At 32.3% G+C, this 17,392-nt stretch overlaps 2 protein-coding genes and 1 non-coding gene across 6 annotated transcripts; all 3 read left to right on the top strand.

Moving 5' to 3' along the window:
• Positions 1 to 1,556: 1,556 nt before the first annotated feature.
• Positions 1,557 to 3,365, top strand: LOC103313760 (uncharacterized). The gene is made up of 2 exons (XR_010334689.1): positions 1,557 to 1,767; positions 1,824 to 3,365. It is a non-coding gene; the product is annotated as an uncharacterized LOC103313760 (transcript).
• Positions 3,366 to 5,667: 2,302 nt separating this feature from the next.
• On the top strand, positions 5,668 to 7,579 carry LOC103313791 (uncharacterized). 3 transcript variants are annotated; one of them, XM_015982387.2, is made up of 3 exons: positions 5,668 to 5,802; positions 5,850 to 5,992; positions 6,045 to 7,579. In XM_015982387.2, the coding sequence occupies exon 3, from the start codon at positions 6,046 to 6,048 to the stop codon at positions 7,489 to 7,491; it is 1,446 nt and encodes a 481-aa protein (XP_015837873.1). In that variant the 5' UTR covers positions 5,668 to 5,802; positions 5,850 to 5,992; position 6,045; the 3' UTR covers positions 7,492 to 7,579. The 3 variants fall into 3 exon arrangements, with proteins under 3 accessions (XP_015837873.1, XP_015837874.1, XP_015837875.1); XM_015982388.2 differs by having other exon boundaries at positions 5,708 to 5,802; positions 5,895 to 5,992; XM_015982389.2 differs by having other exon boundaries at positions 5,752 to 5,802; positions 5,889 to 5,992.
• Positions 7,580 to 11,276: 3,697 nt separating this feature from the next.
• On the top strand, positions 11,277 to 16,682 carry LOC662131 (toll-like receptor 2). 2 transcript variants are annotated; one of them, XM_064357429.1, is made up of 2 exons: positions 11,277 to 11,721; positions 14,183 to 16,682. In XM_064357429.1, exon 2 carries the CDS (start codon positions 14,184 to 14,186, stop codon positions 16,650 to 16,652), a length of 2,469 nt encoding a protein of 822 aa, XP_064213499.1. In that variant the 5' UTR covers positions 11,277 to 11,721; position 14,183; the 3' UTR covers positions 16,653 to 16,682. The 2 variants fall into 2 exon arrangements, with proteins under 2 accessions (XP_064213499.1, XP_064213500.1); XM_064357430.1 differs by lacking the exon at positions 11,277 to 11,721 and adding an exon at positions 11,935 to 11,953.
• The last annotated feature ends 710 nt before the right edge of the window (positions 16,683 to 17,392 follow it).

The raw sequence follows: 17,392 nt of genomic DNA, 5'->3' as shown, positions 1-17,392 counted from the left end.
TTCCGGAACCACGACAAATTGGCGCCAACTTTAAAATTTTGAAGAGTAACTAAACATTTTTATTACATTTTTTAATTCACTCTCTCAAAGTGAGTAAAATTTATTAAAATTGTTGGTACTTATCTGTCTTAGTTTTACATATGTCAATTTTTTTGGTAAAATTTTTATTTGCAAGGGTTTATTTAAATTATCACAGCCTTTGAACCGTTTAGGAGAAGTGAATATATTTTTTTTTAATTCGATTATCGGAGTTTCGAAAAGTTTTCTAAAATTTTCAAAATTGTCAACTGTCAAAATTCAAGGCTAGTATGATTTTTTTAAATGGTTATTAAAAATAAAATCGGCTATAATTCAGTTTTTTCAAATGGATCGACTCTATTTTCTTAACGGCAATCGAAAGAACAATATTCATGGTGATTTTTATCAACACGTCCTGTACCTTACCTGTTACAGTTTTTGAAAAAATCACAAATAACGGATTTTACTTCGTAATTTTTATAGTTAATCAAGTAGACCTTGCAAAATGGTCAACAATTGTCAAACTTCGACACTTTACTTAGTTTTTAGCTGGTTCATTATCAAATAAGCAGCAAAACATTAATATTTAATTATGGTTTATGCTAACTTAGTGAATAACTCAGTCAGTTTGCCATCGAATTTTGAACTTTTTGAGTGAAAATGGGGGACAGTTTTAAAATTTCTGTTAATCATTAGTACAATTTTATCGTATTTTTTGAAAGGTTACTCGATTAAAAATGAAAATAATTACCTTGAATTCGGTTTTTTGAGATTATTTCAAAAACTGTAAGAGATAGATATAGAAGATGTTAATAAGTCTGCATAAAAATTGATGTTCTTTTGATTGCCATTGAAGTCATTCCATTTAAAAAAACTGTTCTATAATTGTTTTTTAATTATCATTTTCAAAATATCATAGTAGCCTTGCAATTTGACAGTTGACAATCGTAAAGATTTCAGAAGACCCTTCGAGCCTTTGGTTATCAAATGCAAAAAGAATTATTCACTTATTTTAAAGTACTCAAGAGCTATGATGTTTTAAATAAACCTCTGCAAATAAAAAATTTATCAAAACATTTGACATATTTCAAAAACTAAGACAGATAAGTACTAACAATTAGGTTTACATTTTACTCAGTTTCAAAAGGCGAATTCAGAAACACAATAAAAATAGGTGGTCACCATTTAAAATTTCAAAGTTGTCGCCAATTTCTCGTAGTTCCGGAAGTTCAGCCATCTTGAAAATAATTTAGTTTTAACTCAGAGTGATCGATTTGAATCGTGTACAAAATTTTAAAGCTCAACCTATGTTAGAAGTTAAAAAGTTTGTAATATAGGCTCTAAAAGAATCAGCACGTATATAAAATTACTGGTTGCTAAAGTCCATTCGGAATTAAAATCAATTTTCAAATTGTTTCAACGTTGGCAACTCCATTTAAAATTAGTCGTCTATGTCAATGTGGCAGGGTTCCAACATAATTCCAAAATTTTTGACACTGACAATTAATTTACAAAAAATGAGGTTTATAAGAGAAAGATTATTAGCACCGCACTAGACCTAGCTACCAACCTAACAACAACTTTCTATAGCTTAAATAACCAAAAGCACGACCGACATCCCAATTTAGGGAATTCCAGCAGGTGGATTGGCAATGATTATTCCACCAATTGCATTTCCGTTGATTCCGTATCTTATTTTCATTTCCTTAAAATAAGACGTCGCTGCATCTACCACTACTGGCTAATAACGTAAGCATTTTTAACTTTACACAGTTTCTGTTGCCCTTCATAATACATTTTCAAAGAATGGACTTCCACACTTTGTCTTCAAGCGACTCCATTAACCAAATAAGATGCACCTCGTGCAAAAACTACTTGTCTTACTTCCCCGTGATGTTAACCCAAGAAGAAACGTTATGTGGAAGGTGTCCTGCAAAGGACAATTCAATTCGAAACTTTTCATTTGAAGCTTTAGCCCAGTTTTTGCCCTTTCCATGCCGTTACCAACCTCAAGGATGTTGCGATGAATTCCTTCCGGGGGAAATACCCGGACATGAGGAGAACTGTAAGTTTCGGGTAATTCCTTGTCCTTTGGATGAATCAGTGGCGTGCGAATGGCAAGGACCAAGAACAGAATTGTTACAACACTGTTTGGATGAACATTCCGATTTGGTGCTTGAAAATGGGGAATTTGAGTTGGACTTGACATGTTCCGAAAATTTTGTGAATATCTTAGGACACGAAAATGTTTTGTTGATTTTCAAAAGAAATTTTCATTCTGAGCGCAAACTATTGAAATTTGTACTGTACAGAAGTAAACATGATCTAGGAAATGAACATTTTTCATGCCGATTAGAAATTAAGGGAGCAAAAAATACGATGTTATGTGATTTTGACTCAAGCTTTGAAGAAAACTGCAATATGACAAAAATTCAGCTTGAGCCAATAGTATGTGTTACCAATGTAGCTGTTGGGAAATTAACTATCGAGAAATCTATAGAAAAAAACTCACAAGTTGATGAAGAAATGCTCTCACTTTTGAAGTGTATAAAATGTTCGGACTACGCAATTCCACCGATTTACTACTGCACGGAAAAATCGAACGTTGTATGTTCTGAGTGTAAGGTAGATCATGATTGTGTCTCTTGTCAGACATCAGAACCTACTAGAAATTTTAGTCTTGATGGAATGGCAAGTTTACTAACTTATCCTTGCAAGTATAAACGAAACGGTTGTACTTTTACGTCTATATGCGGGAAGATCAGTAAGCATAACGACTCATGTGAAATGAGTGATTTGTTATGTCCGTTTAAACAAACTAACTTAAAATGCTTATGGAAAGGAACACAAAAACAAGTGTTCGAACACATAGAAAACAATCACTCTGAGTATTTGTTTGAAAATAACAGTGTAATTTCACTGAAACTTAAAGAAGAAACAACCTACTACAGGATAATTCAATTGCCCAAACTTTGTTTTCTGTTAAACTTTAGGAAAGAGTCATCCATTCTTTATTTTACCGTGCAGGCAATTGGTTTCCTTCCTCACCAATACAAATTTGAAATTGAAATTCAATATCCTTCTAGAAAAGGCATTAGATTATTAGCCAACAAGCTTTGTAAAAAGAAGATGAGTTTACGTAGTAGATATTATTTTGTAAATAGGGACAATTATTGCACTTTTCACGACATTAATGCATTTGAAAGGAATAATATTACTAAATTTAAGATAACTGTTTTCAAGTAATCTAGCATCTAGCACTTAATGGTTAAGGAGATCCTTTAGTAATACAAACATTGACTTATTTTTGCTTTTGTTATTTCGTTCAAATATACAATTTTTATATACTTTGCTTTTTTCTTATTTTTTTTTAAACAGCTTTACCACTTATTTGTTCTTGGATTATGGATTTCAAAAGTAGTGTATTGATAACGCATATACGTGTTTCACACCATATTAGGAGGTCTGCGCTTAATGTACAAAAGTCGCAAGACACTATTAGCTGTTTCAAAACCATAAAAACACCAACGTCGCATTTCATCACATTAAATTCTTAAATACGATTGATAAAATTGTAAAATAGTTATTAATGAATAGATCTCTCATTGAAACTGTAAATTACATTAGCTATTATTTCCTTCAAGTGCGTGAATAATTTATACCAGTTAATTTTGAGATAAAAGCGACGTTGGCCTTTTTATAGATTTGAAACAGCTAATACCTACACAGAAATATACAATATGTCTATAAATGAATGTAGGATCGTAGTTGGTATTAAAAGTTTGCCGCTTCTTTCTAGAAAAAAACGAACAATATTAGTAAATGAAAAATTTGGTTTTACTGGTTACCTGAGTAGATAAAAATTAATTCTTTTCAGAAATTTCTTAGAAACAAAATAATTAAATGCCGCAAATTCAAATTCCAGAACCACCTGAGATCCTACATTCTTTTATAAACCCTCCGTCTATTTAATTAATACTAAGTATTAAATTGTTAAAAACTTACAACAGTGGCTGCCAAAAGTTAATCATTTCACCACGATTTTTTTTCCATTCTATCAACGAATGGTACGAATATGATTCTAATCTATCTAATGTAGATGTTACTAAAAAGATGAACATAATAATAATAATAATAATAATAATAATAATAATAATAATAATAACAATAATAATAATAATAATTAATAATAATAATGTTTACTGTGCACAATAAAAAAAAGCAATTGCACAAAAGGAAATAAACAGCATTGCAGTTCTTCCATATTCCTATATGAAGCATTTTGCGTTGCTAACTAGAAGCGCGAATATTTATCTTAGATAGCGATTGTAGAAAAACATCTTTTTCCGAGGAAACTCTATTTTGCATTTTACTGCAGGTTAATCGTTGTCTGTCCCCAACTGCATTATTCTATCATATTTTATTTTAGTCAATCTTAGTAGAGTCTAAAATGTTACTTCTGGGCCAGGACATTTGGCGTCTCACCTTTGCCATGCACCAATTGGCTTGGTCCAGAAATGAAAAGCTATTTTTGGGGTATCTAAAAACTAGGGAATTTATAAAGGTTTTTCCTGGTTTTTAAAGTAGGTAATTTTACTTGGAGTGTCGAGGATTTTAAGTCGCTTTAAGTTGTTTTTCATTGATTTTTTCCATGCGCCAATAGGCTAGGTCTAGAAATGAAAAGCTGTTTTAAGGTATGTGAAATTTAGAGATTTAACAATTTTTGCATGCGCCAATTGGCTTGGTCCAGAAATGAAGAGCTATTTTTGGGGTGTCTAAAATGTAAGTTTTTTAGATCTTTTTCTTATGTTTACTTTTAGAAAAACAACAAATTTGTAGAAATCTACCCTGTTTTTTCATGTGCCCAATTTTTGGTGGTCTACACATATTTGAATACTTTTGGGGTGGATAAAAATTAATGCATTTTGAGTGATCTTAGGCCTTTTTTAGTTGTTGACTTTTGGGAAAACAGTCAAATTTGTAAGATTCTACCTTGATTTTTAAGACGCCAATTGTCCTGGTCCAGAAGTAAAAAGCCGTTTTGGGGTGCGTAAAAACAAGGTATTTTGTTAGTTTTTTAGGGCGTTCTTGAGATAATTTTCCATTATTTTGGGAGATTTTAACGGTTTTTTCGTGTGCCCAATCTTTGGTGGTCTACACATATTTGGCAACTTTTGGGGTGGATAAAAATTAATGATTTTTGAGAGGTTTTAGGCCCTATTCGGTTGTTTGCTTTTGGGCAAACAGCTAAATTTGTAGGATTCTGCCTTGATTTTTAAGACGTCAAATGTCCTGGCCCAGAAGTAACATTTTAGACTCTACTAATCTTCACTAAACTGGTTGCAAGACAGTATAAAGGGTACCTAACAGTACGAAATCGTGTTTTGAAGCCGATGAAACCTTCGAAGGAATATTTTTTGGTGGTTAGACCTGAAAGATTTATTGCTGCGGTCTGAGTTCATCCCCTTGCTAGCCGGGCGGGTTTACAGGGGTGAGATATTCTTTATAATGTTTGTATAAATACACTATTTTAAAGTATTTTAAAAATAAACAGTTGCTTTTATTTATTTATCTTAGTAATTTTTAACTACTATTTTAATCAGGGGCGCAATATTTGAGACCTGCACGCAGGTATAATTTTTTTGTCAACCAAAACTACTAGTCTAGTCAACAAACTTAGGGAATTTCACCATTCACCATGATTATTTTTGTGTTGGCAAAACAGATTCCCCCACGTGTACCTATTATTTAAAAAAAAACATCAACACATCTGTGGCACATTATGTAAGAACTTCATCATCATACCCTCTCTGTTACATTTCTTTCCATAGGATGGACTTTTTTAATTTAGGAAATTGCATTGAGTTCAGTTTTAGACTGCAGATCGGTTGGTGATTAAATTAAACTACGTACAATTCCTCGTGTTTACATTTCTTTTGTGTTTTTTTTTAAAAACATTCATCTGGCATTTTATGTAAGTATTTCAACAATATTGTTTTTGTTATTCTTCTTAATATCGTTCAAAGAATGGATTTCCGCACTTTATCTTCGAGCGAGTCAATTAACCAAATATACGTAAGATGCACCTCGTGCAAAAACTACTTGTCTTACTTCCCCGTGATGTTAACCCAAGAAGAAACGTTATGTGGAAGGTGCCCTTCGAAGAACAATTCGATTCGAAACGTCTCCTACGAAGCTTTGGCCCAATTTGTGGCCTTTCCATGCCGTTACCAACCTCAAGGATGTTGCGATAAATTCCCTCCTGGAGAAATACCGGAACATGAAGACAACTGCGAGTTCCGGGTAGTTCCCTGTCCTTTGGACGAATCAGTGGCGTGCAAGTGGCAAGGGCCAAGAACTGAATTGTTACACCACTGTCTGGATGAACATTCTGATTTGGTGCTTGAAAATGGCAAATTCGAGTTGAGCTTGACTGGTTCCGGAAATTTTGTGAATGTGATAGAATTTGAAAAAGTTCTGTTGATTTTCAAAAGAAGTTTCGATTTGGAACGCAAATTATTGAAGTTTGCATTGTACAGAAGCAAACATGATCTAGGCAATCAACAGTTTTTATGCCGATTAGAAATTAAGGGCGAAAATAATACGGTGTCAGGTGATTTTGATTCAAGTCTAGAAGCAAATTACAAGATGGGTGAAATTAGACTTGAAGCAATAATGTGTGTTACTAGTATGGCTGTTGGGAAATTAATGATTAAGAAACTTAACCAAAAAAACACCAAAGTTGATGAAAAAATGCTCACGCTTTTGAAGTGTATAAAGTGTTCAAATTACGCTGTCCCACCGATTCATTACTGTACGGAAAAATCGAATGTTGTTTGTTCAGAGTGTAGGGAAAATCACGGTTGTAACTCTTGCAAAAGATCAGCGCCCACTAGAAATATTAGCCTTGATGGATTAGCTAGTTTACTAACTTATCCTTGCAAGTATAAACGAAACGGTTGTACTTTTGCCTCAAAGTGTGAACTAATCAATGAGCATAACGACTCGTGTGAAATGAGTGATCTGTTATGTCCGTTTAATCAAACCACCTTAAATTGCTTATGGAAAGGAACAAAAAAACAAATACTGGAACACATAGAAAACAAGCATCCTGAATATTTGTACGAAAATAATACTGTAATTTCAGAAAAGTTTCAAGAAGGATCAACCTACTACAGGGTAATAAAATTTTACAAACTTTGTTTTCTGTTAAACTTTAAAAAAGGGTCATTCACTTATTATTTTACTGTGCAAGCGATTGGTTACTTTCCACACCAGTACAAATTTGAAGTTGAGATTCAAGATCCTTCTACGGAAGGTATTAGATTAGTGGCCAGCAAACTTTGCGCAAAGAAGATGGAAATAAATAGTAGAAATTGTTTTAAAAATGTGAAAAATTATTGCACTTTCCATAATATTGATGCATTTAAAACGGACAATGGTATTAATTTTAAGGTTAATGTTTTCAAATAATTGTCCGATTCTAATAAACCGCTTAGGATATTGTTTATTTTCTGTTACTAGTTTGTTACTTTGGATCAAATAAATATTTTTCTTTATTCGCAAAGCTTTTATTTCTGGGGGAGTTATGGTTTAACAAAGTAGGTTGCACAACAGCGGCAAAAAGAAAAAGTAAAATTCGTGTTTACCAAAACTGCAATTTTCCTAAAGACTAGTTCTGAAATTAGGATGATGAAAATTTTGTTTGAGTACATGGTTACGGTTTGTCTTTGTAATTATTGAATAAATGCAACTGAATTAACTTTCTGTGCTTTGATTTCCAATTAATTCGAAATTACAAAGCTCACCCACGGTCAGTGCAGTATATTTTAATTTAGTCTTGTGTGAATAATCCTATAATAGACCAGATTATGCACAAAAAATAACTTTTAGACCGGTTAAAAATTAAAAGCAAAGTACAATTTATGTTCGGTTTTGCCAACATGGACGAACCATGTCACTATTCATTAGGCAATCAACATAACGACATTTTTTTATATCGTGCAAAGAATGAATGTGTTAAATTAATTTTGTTTCAATATTTTACTTTCGAGAAACTTTAGCAGCCTCTCTTTTTTACCTTTTTTACAAAAGACAGTTTTTTTCGGCAAAAAGCAAATAGTACATAGTACCTGCATATAATTTATCGTTTTAAATGTTTTAATGAACGGAACGCTCCAAAATATCAATCTATTTTAACATCATTTCGAATCCCAGAATTCATGAGGTTAAGGCGAATTTGTATATAGGGCTGTTCTAAAATAAAATACCTAACTATGTTATGTTTTTTTTTAATTGACACCCCAAATTTTTGTTACATTTTTGAAATCGTAACTAAAGTGTCAGTATAACACACCCGGTTTTATGGTTTTATTCGGAAATAAAATTAACTAATCGCCCTCTGGTGATGATTTTTGAACTATGTCGAAAACAGTAAAGAAATTTTGGTAATGCCACATTTAACTGACATTTAATGAATTGTTCAACAATTTTGCGTGTACAGTGTTAATTACTTACAATAGAAAGAATTACTTTAAAAGTACGTGGTGGTAAATACTAGCGTTGACTTTGGTTCTATAGTTTTTCGTGGTATAAAGTGTTTATTGTTGGAACTTAAAAGTGGATAAAAAGTGAAAAATATTTAAATTTTGATTACAAAGTGTTATCAAACAGTTGTCTAATTAAAGATTATAAGTAATGGATCACAGCGAACACAAAGTTTGGCTCAAGAAACCAATAAATTAGTGAATTTTAGGTTAGAATTTTCCACTGAAAAAATCATGAAATGCTGCGGTAAATCTACAAAACTACAATAAAGATTAACAATTGCTGATACATTTAAACGTAAATTATGCCAAAAGGTAGGCTTTTCAATGTCTTTGTAATAATTTTCCAATAAAGAAAGTGAACCAAACAGTCATTCGTTATTCGTGTTTTCCTCGTCATCTCTCATTTGTCAACATAAGTTTCTTGCATCAAAGATGCAATAACCATTCCGCATAGGCAATGTAATAATTGTGAAGCCCCAAAATTTGTACAACATTCAAAATATCCGAATAAACATTTTCCCGTCATTTATGGTTACTGTTTTCAACCTAGCTCAGTGGCGCCCCCAACGGTAATTTTACTTCCGAATAGAGTTATCTGTCATGGATTTTGACTTATGTCAATTTATTTGTGAAAATAGCGTTGTGTAAAGACCTTCAGAAAAATTTATAACTTCAGAACCATTTAAAATAACTTAAACAAATTTTTTACTATTCATTTTCTTAAGCTTTAGCGCATCTTCTACAATGAAAACGAACTTGCAATGGACATTACATCGCCTATTACGATTTTCTAAAAATGCAAATAGCAATAACTCGATTTTTTCAAATGGAACACCCCATATTTTATTGCATCATTGAATGGCATTTTGTAAGAGCTTTCTGTCGGTATAAGGTTTGTGGGGTCTAATTTGTAAAATTTGTAATATTTTTGCAAAATAAAAAGTATTGGAGGATTTTTCGAAAAAATAAAGGATCGAGTAGTCCGTTGTCATAAAATTCTATATGTTTATATCATTCTTAAAAGAATATTTTTCAACAAATTGTAAATTTTATTAGAAACAGGTGTACGTTACAAGGAAACAATTCTAGTAGTCTTTATAAAAACTGGAAAGTGTGACACATAGAAACGATGTAAAACTTTTGAGAAAGGGCTCACTTACTAGAAGAATGGCAGCTTGTGTAGAATACGATGGTGACTTATTGAAGCATTTGTTTATATTTATATTTATTTTCATTTTTTTTTACATTGTTTTCTGTTCGTCTTACCTCCCTGGTTTTATAAAGTCTAATAAAATTGTTTTCTTTGTAATGTACTTGTATTTCTATTAAAACTTCTATTAAACTTTAAAATTTGGTAAAAGATACTTATTTCAAAATAATTTGGGAATGATAAATGATAAATTTTACGATAACGGCCTACTCAATCCTTTTCTTTCGAAAAAACCACCAATGTTTTTTATTTCGCAAAAAATTTTTGAATTTGACTAATTAGACCCCATAAACCCTATGACGACAAAAAACGATGCAATTAAATATAGGGTGTTGCATTAAAAAAAATCGAGTTATTGCTTTTTGTAGTTAGTCATTTTCAGAAGATCGTAGCAGGCGATGGAATATTGAACCCGAGTTCGTTTTTATTGCAAATGATGCGCTGAAGCTTCGAAAATCCAGTGGAAAAAAGTTAGTTGAGTTATCTTGAATGGTTCTGAAATTATGAATTTTTTGTGGGTCGATGCATGACGCTATTTTCACACAAAATGACATAAGTCAAAAACTATGACAGATATTTCTAAGAAAGCGGATGCGTTATATGGACAATTTGGTCACGATTTCAAAAATGTAAGAAAAATTTGGAATTTTTATTTGAAAAAACAGAACTTAGTTGAGCATTTTATTTTGGAACACACTGTATTTAAATTAAAATATTTTTAGAATGTGCCTTATTGTAAGATCTACCGTTTAAAAAAATCCAAACTGATAGGTTACATAGAAAAAAGTTACCTATGCAGCATGCACGCACCCTTGGGGTGTTAATTTTACCACGTGAACACCTATAGTATATTTTCTCTGTTTTTCTCCTTTTTTTTGTGCAAACGAGACGATCAATGTTTAATAATTACTTTGTATTATTTTTATATTTATAGCAACAATTGTTTAAATAGTTGGTTTCTACCACAACGAAAATAGTAAGTAAATCTGCGAAAGTTTTATTGAAAAATTACATATAGAAAAAATAGTAAATGCTCGAAAATAAAATACAACTTTTTCGATTCAACTCGTTTTTTTACACGTTACATTTTACCAAAAATGTTAAAATACCATAAAAGTAAAAAACTTACAACGTCTTATTAAAATCGTTCGTAAAGCTGGGAACTACTGCATATTCCGCAGTAATATTTCAAATTTTACATAATTTTTAAATAGACATAGTACTGTGGAAAGATCTTGTAAAAATTTATAATAGAGAAACATATTTTAGCATTAGCTACTTGAAACACCGAACGTTTTCTGAATCGTTTACCCGTTTCGTCAAGCAAGTTGTCATCTTCGGAGCGATTTGTATCACATATTATTGTTTATCATTCGAAACAGGATGTCACTACATGGATATTTCCAAGAATGTCGCCAACGCGAAATATGTGTTTAAATATTTGTGATGATTATTATTTTCTTGACAAATAGATAAAATGTCGCATATTTTAACGTACCTATCTAACATTTGAAATATTTTTGCGTCGCTGAAACTAAACTAAAATAATTTGAACGTAAGTGGGGAACGAGTTTTGTTCAACTAACCCATTGTTCGGTATATCCAACTTAAAATTCAGTCCACGATGAAGCTATAGCCTAAGCCAATGTTATAGGAAGTAGGTACGACGAACTTCTTTATCCAGATCCGGCCTCGATCCATATAAGTTTCATACAAAACCACCCAACCACACAACAAATTCAAATAAAATTTAATTAATTTGCGGTATCTCCAACGGTAGACGAGGCCGATTGCCACTCGAAGGAGAAACTTATTTGTTTAACGTACACGTTAGCGAATAGACGTAAAATATGTAGTGCTAAATGAACTGTCTTTGGATTCTAACTATAAAAGTGATGTGATTGATGATAGTGCAGTGAAATGGACCCATTTATTAACTCATGAGTGAGTATTGTCTTTTTCTAACTCTAAAACTAGCCTCGGCCTGACTTTCAGAATAGTGTATTTAAATAATTATGCACAGCATAATACATACAGGAATATTTTTTAACTTGGGACATGCCTCTTATGCCCTATATTAAAAAATACACATTAAAAGCATTGGAATACGCTGTCAAAAATTCTCAAACTGCAAGATTATTTCAGTAAAGAAATAATATATTAATTATCAAGAGCGGTAAGGAGGTGTTTGAAGACAATTGTTTATCTAAGATCGGTAATCCTAAGGTACTGGGTGCTGTCATGGGCAAAGGTACTGCCATCATATGATTTTGACAATGACAGTGGCTTTTTGACCTTGAAATTTTTTCTTGTTAAATCGACTATATTGTCAAAAATATATACAGTAGCATCATCTACAGTAGTACTAGGTGGGGCAATCTTATCGCGCACTTAAGAGAAGAGCATTTTTTTCTGTGTTCTGTGGTATAACACATGCATACCTTAATTTAATCGAAACTCAAAAAAAATTAGAAAATTTTTATAAATCTAAAATTTTGTTAGCCTTGGAAATGCTGTCTTTATCTATCGTTAGCTCTTTGCTATTTCAAAATAGACCAAAAATAAGTAAAAGTTAAAAAATAATTGTTAAAATAACCTTTTTTAATAAAAAAAATTAAACACAAAATACTTGATTTTTATGATTCAAGAGGTGTTCAAAATGATTTCCACTAATTTTGGCTTTCTGTCTCCATGATAAAGCAACATGGAAATTTTTTTCGCAAAGTTTTACTTAAATGTACTTTTATTAAACTATAATTATTGCACCCAAGTTTAATTTTTATCTAATATACAAGTGAGAGATATCGCTAATAACAGTGTTTTCAAAGCTCACTTACTTTTACTATTCCAGAAAATTTTTGAATTATAATTTTCTTACTTTTTATTAAAAGTAAAGGTGGGTATTATGTTACATCATTGAATTCCGAAAAAAAATTTTTTAATGATTAAATTTGACTCTTCGTGTCATTAAAAAAATCAAATTAGCTTTGTATTTTAAAAATAGATGACGATAAAAATTTGAAAAAGCTTTCAGATGATAGAATTTAAACACTTTTAACTGTTCCCCAAATTTCAAGGATCTCATTTAAACCGATTTGAAAGTATTCAACTGTATTTATACTTTCATATATACCCTGTATATGAGTGCGAAAGCACAAGCTTAAAGTTCGAAGGCTGTAGTTATGAAACAAGCGTATGCAGGTTGCACCCGAGGACTTTAAGCGTTTTCGCATAAGTATTATTGAAATTTTTTTGTTGGAACATTTTAATTTAAAACACGTTGCTATGGGACGCGTGTTTTAAAATAGTGAAAACTCGTTGCTATAGGAAACGTGTTTTAAAATAATAGTGTTTATAATCTAGCATTTAGATATAAAAAAAGACTTAAAATGTAACCAACAAAAAAAAATTATTTTCTATCCGACTTTAATAATGGCACTGACGCTGTCAACATTTTGCTTGAAAAAAAAAAACAAGGCTAATTTGCATTTTGTTTTTTAAATTCAAATATCTTTGTAATTATTATTTTTAGGTATTTGCTAAACTTTATGTTTTTGGACAGATAATTATCTTTGAGAAGTAAAAACAATAAATATGGTGTTCCATTTAACTTTTTTAAGTTTTTTAACTTTTAACAAACTTCTTAAATTATTTACGTTCCTCATTGCATTGTGCCAATCAACTGATACAGGATTTAAGTTTGAACTCTCTTCTTTAAAGTGGTGAAAGTCCAACTTTTCTAGGACTCCCAGTTTCTGAGTTCCACATTTTTAAAAAGAGCTTGTTTTTAAAAAATAAAATAAAATATTTCAGGAATTATGCAAAGTCAAACAATAAAAGTTTTGGTCAAAATCATTGCTTTTAAAAGCTACATCTAAAAGTGCAAAAAAATTTAGGGTGTTTCATGTAAAAAAAAATGTAAGTATGTATTATTGTAGCTCATTTCCGAAGCACACTGCATATTTAAAAATAATTTTAGGTAAGGCTGGAGATTAGCATCCATGGCTTAAAAAAACAAAGTTATTACTTTTCTAACATTTATAAGTGACTAATAGACTTTACCAACTCGCTGGGACACCCTGTATAAGTATTTTTTTATTACTTTGGTGTTGGAGTTGTATAGCCTTCAGATAGACTTCTCCTCACATAATTTGTATATTTAATTTTTTTTTCAGCAAAGGTTTATTTTTATTTGATTATTAGGTATTATTATTATTATTATTACATATTATAACGAGCCGTAGGCGAGTGTCGTAATAATATGAGGGTAACTGTTGATAATTTAAATTACGTCAATACGTTGATGTGTATTTTTTTTTTGTTAAAAATTATTCCTTTTTTTTGTTTTGTACTTCTGTATTGCCCATAAAATTAAAACACTGAATGTTTATTTGTATCGTTTCAGGATGCGGATTTTCATATTACTCGCATGCCTGGCCTCCACTTGCTCTGAAAATTACTGTCCACCCATTTGGCAAAAACCTACGATGACCCAAGTGAACGAAACCGGCTCGATTTTGCTCGGAGAAGACGAGTTTAGTGGCTGCGAGTGTCGGGCATTTCCAGCCAGTTACTCGTTTTGCTACGGACGTCTCAACTGTCGAACATTTCCGCGGAATATCACAATCTCGACCAAGACTTTCTGGCTGAAGGCGTCCCGAATTCCCGAAATTAAACCGGGAGATTTGACCATTTTAACGCACTTGGAAGCACTGACAATTGAAGGGAATTACAACTTGACTCGAATTTTGGCGGGGAGTTTCTTACACATGAAAAAATTACAAAAACTTTGCATTTCCTTCAACGCAAATTTGAAAATTTTGGAAGCTGGGTGTTTCGATGGCTTAACCAGTCTCAGACACTTGCTACTTGTGAAAAATGCCTTCACGAAAGTGGCCCAAATCACGCCGGTTTTGGTCAATTTACCCAAATTGCGGAAATTGGATTTGAGCGAAAACCAGTTTAGTACAATCGACAACAGTGATTTTGCTGTTTTGGGAAATAGTTATTTGTACGAACTTAACATGATTTTGTGCCAAATAGAGAACATCGAAGCTCAAGCTTTCACACATTTGAGGAATCTCACGGTTTTGAGGCTTGGTGAAAACAGCTTGAATATCTCAAGTCTTGCCAAAGCGCTTGACGGGACGACGCTAAAGTCCCTCAACTTGTACTCAATCGGTTTAAAGAAAAATAACTCGAGACTATTACTTGATGCGATCGCCAAAACAAACATCAGTTTTTTATCACTGGCAAAAAACCAGTTCGAAGTGATTAAGTCAGACACTTTTCCCTTGATGCCCAAAATACAGACTTTGGATTTGCAAGAGGTCCTCGCTCTGAATATCACTAGCAATGCGTTTGTTGGGTTCCCAAACTTAAAAACGCTACTTTTAAGCGGAAATAGGTTAAATTCGATCCCGGATGGTGTTCTCCTTGAAAAATTATCATGTTTTGAAGTTAAACAAAACTCGGGAAATGTGAACAACAAACACTCATATTTTTCCCTATTTGGTGAGAAGTTTAACCACATGAAAAACCTCCTCCAACTCGACTTGAGTTTCAACATAATCCAAGCACTTTACAATTCGAGTTTCACCGGCCTTGAAAATTTGAGAATTTTAGGGTTAAAAAGTGCAACAATTCACCGAATTTCCAATGGCACTTTTAGCAACCTATCAAAACTAGTATTTCTAAACCTTGAAAATAACCCGTTTGTTGTTAACCACCCCTTGACCCTTGAAAGTGGTATTTTTGACGGTTTGGACAACTTGGAGGTGCTTCTTTTGGGCGGTTGTGGCATAAAATTTGTTACAAATGCGTTCAAAAGTTTGAAAAATCTGGTCCATTTAGGTTTGGAGAGAAACAAATTGATGATTTTACCGAATTTTGAAGGTCTAGTCAAGTTGCAAACGCTTGATTTGTCCCAGAATAACATAAAGCCGTGGTTTGAGCCGATTTTTGCAACAAATACGCACCTGAGGGATGTGAATCTTGGGGGAAATAAAATAACGTATTTGACTCCTGCCATGGTACGGGATTTAAATCGTTTGTTTAGTTTAGAACTTTCGGAAAATCCCTTCACTTGTGATTGCAGTTTTGCATGGGATGATCCAAAAATCATGAAACTGATTGAAAATGAAATCACTTTGTGTTTCTTCCCTGATTCTACAACCGGTTTAACCATAAAAGAGTTCCTGAGTGAGAAGCCAGACTGTCACAATTTACTAATTTTCATATTGCCAACAGTTTTTGTATTCTTGTTGATCTCCAGTTTTGTTGTGGTATTGTATTATTTTCGGTGGCACTTGAGATATTGGCTTTTCCTCACCCGCCTCCACTTGAGCCGAAACCACAAAATCAGACATCGTGACACACCTCAGGGTCACGTTAATTATCTCTATGACGCGTTTGTTTCGTACAGTAGTGAGGACCGAAATTTCGTAATTCGTTTGGTCACAATGCTCGAAAACTACCCTCCTTATATCAAGCTTTGCGTTTATGAGCGTGATTTTGAAGTTGGGACAATGATTTCGGAGAATGTGCTCGAAAGTGTGGCTAAAAGTCGCAAAACACTACTTTTGATTAGTAATTCCTACGCCAAATCGCAGTGGTGTCGTTGGGAAAGTCAGATTGCTGAACACCATCGCCTGTTCTTTCAAGATGAGAATGGACAATATGTTGATGATAGTTTGATTTTGATAAAGTTAGGACCGGTCAATGAGACATATATGACACCGACTTTGAAGTATTTGCTTAAAACTAGGATCTATCTTCAGTGGGATGAAGATGAGAAGAAGCAGAAGGTTTTTTGGGAGAAGTTGAGGACTGCGTTGGCGCCGCCAGGCGAAATCAACGAAAACACTTACTTGTAATATTTATTTTGAATAAAGATTTTTATTTTATTTTGCAAGTTTAAAAAAAGTTTTTCCGCATTTCTGCAATGTCTTAACCAAATTAAATCACGTTTCTGCACTTTTGTAGAACTCTTGGACTAAGACTGCACTTAGTTTAGGTATTTTTGATGTTTCCGATATTTTCAAATTTTTTGAAATTTTGTTAGATTTTTGGTTTATTTGCCAATTACTCTGAAAGTAGTATCGAAATTCCCATTAAGTTCGATATCATTGGAAAACTGTTTTAATTATTTATGTTTCTAAAAAAGATTACTATCTTAAACTTTGCTATTTTAGACAAATTTTGAAATTTTCACGTCAAATTTTCTTCTAAGCTTAAAGGCATTGGCAATTTAAAAAACAACTTTGTTTTCAATGACTGTACTGAAACCGTTTATCACTAGTTATTACAGTAGTGAAAACCGTTATTCTGTATCTACTCTCTAACTCAAGTTATTTTCATTTAAGGTTGAAATTATGACGTCATAACCGCCAAACAATACTGTTGAAATTTTAGTAGATTTTCGGTTTATTTGTCAATTACTCTGAAAGTATTAACGATATTCCCATTAAGTTTGGTATCATTGGAAAACTCTTGTAATTATCTACTTCTCCAAAAAAGATTACTATCTAAAATTTAGCTATTTTAGACAAAATTTGAAATTTTTACGTCAAATTTCCTTCTATGCTTAAATACATTGACAATTTAAAAAACAACT

Source organism: Tribolium castaneum, chromosome 6, assembly GCF_031307605.1.
Source record: "Tribolium castaneum strain GA2 chromosome 6, icTriCast1.1, whole genome shotgun sequence".
In the NCBI taxonomy this organism is placed as follows: domain Eukaryota; kingdom Metazoa; phylum Arthropoda; class Insecta; order Coleoptera; family Tenebrionidae; genus Tribolium; species Tribolium castaneum.
This window is presented reverse-complemented; position numbering and strand designations above follow the sequence as displayed.

Excerpts from the sequence above, each read along its gene's own strand:
- LOC103313791 (XM_015982387.2), top strand. The coding sequence starts at position 6,046 with ATGGATTTCCGCACTTTATCTTCGAGCGAGTCAATTAACCAAATATAC.
- LOC662131 (XM_064357429.1), top strand. The coding sequence starts at position 14,184 with ATGCGGATTTTCATATTACTCGCATGCCTGGCCTCCACTTGCTCTGAA.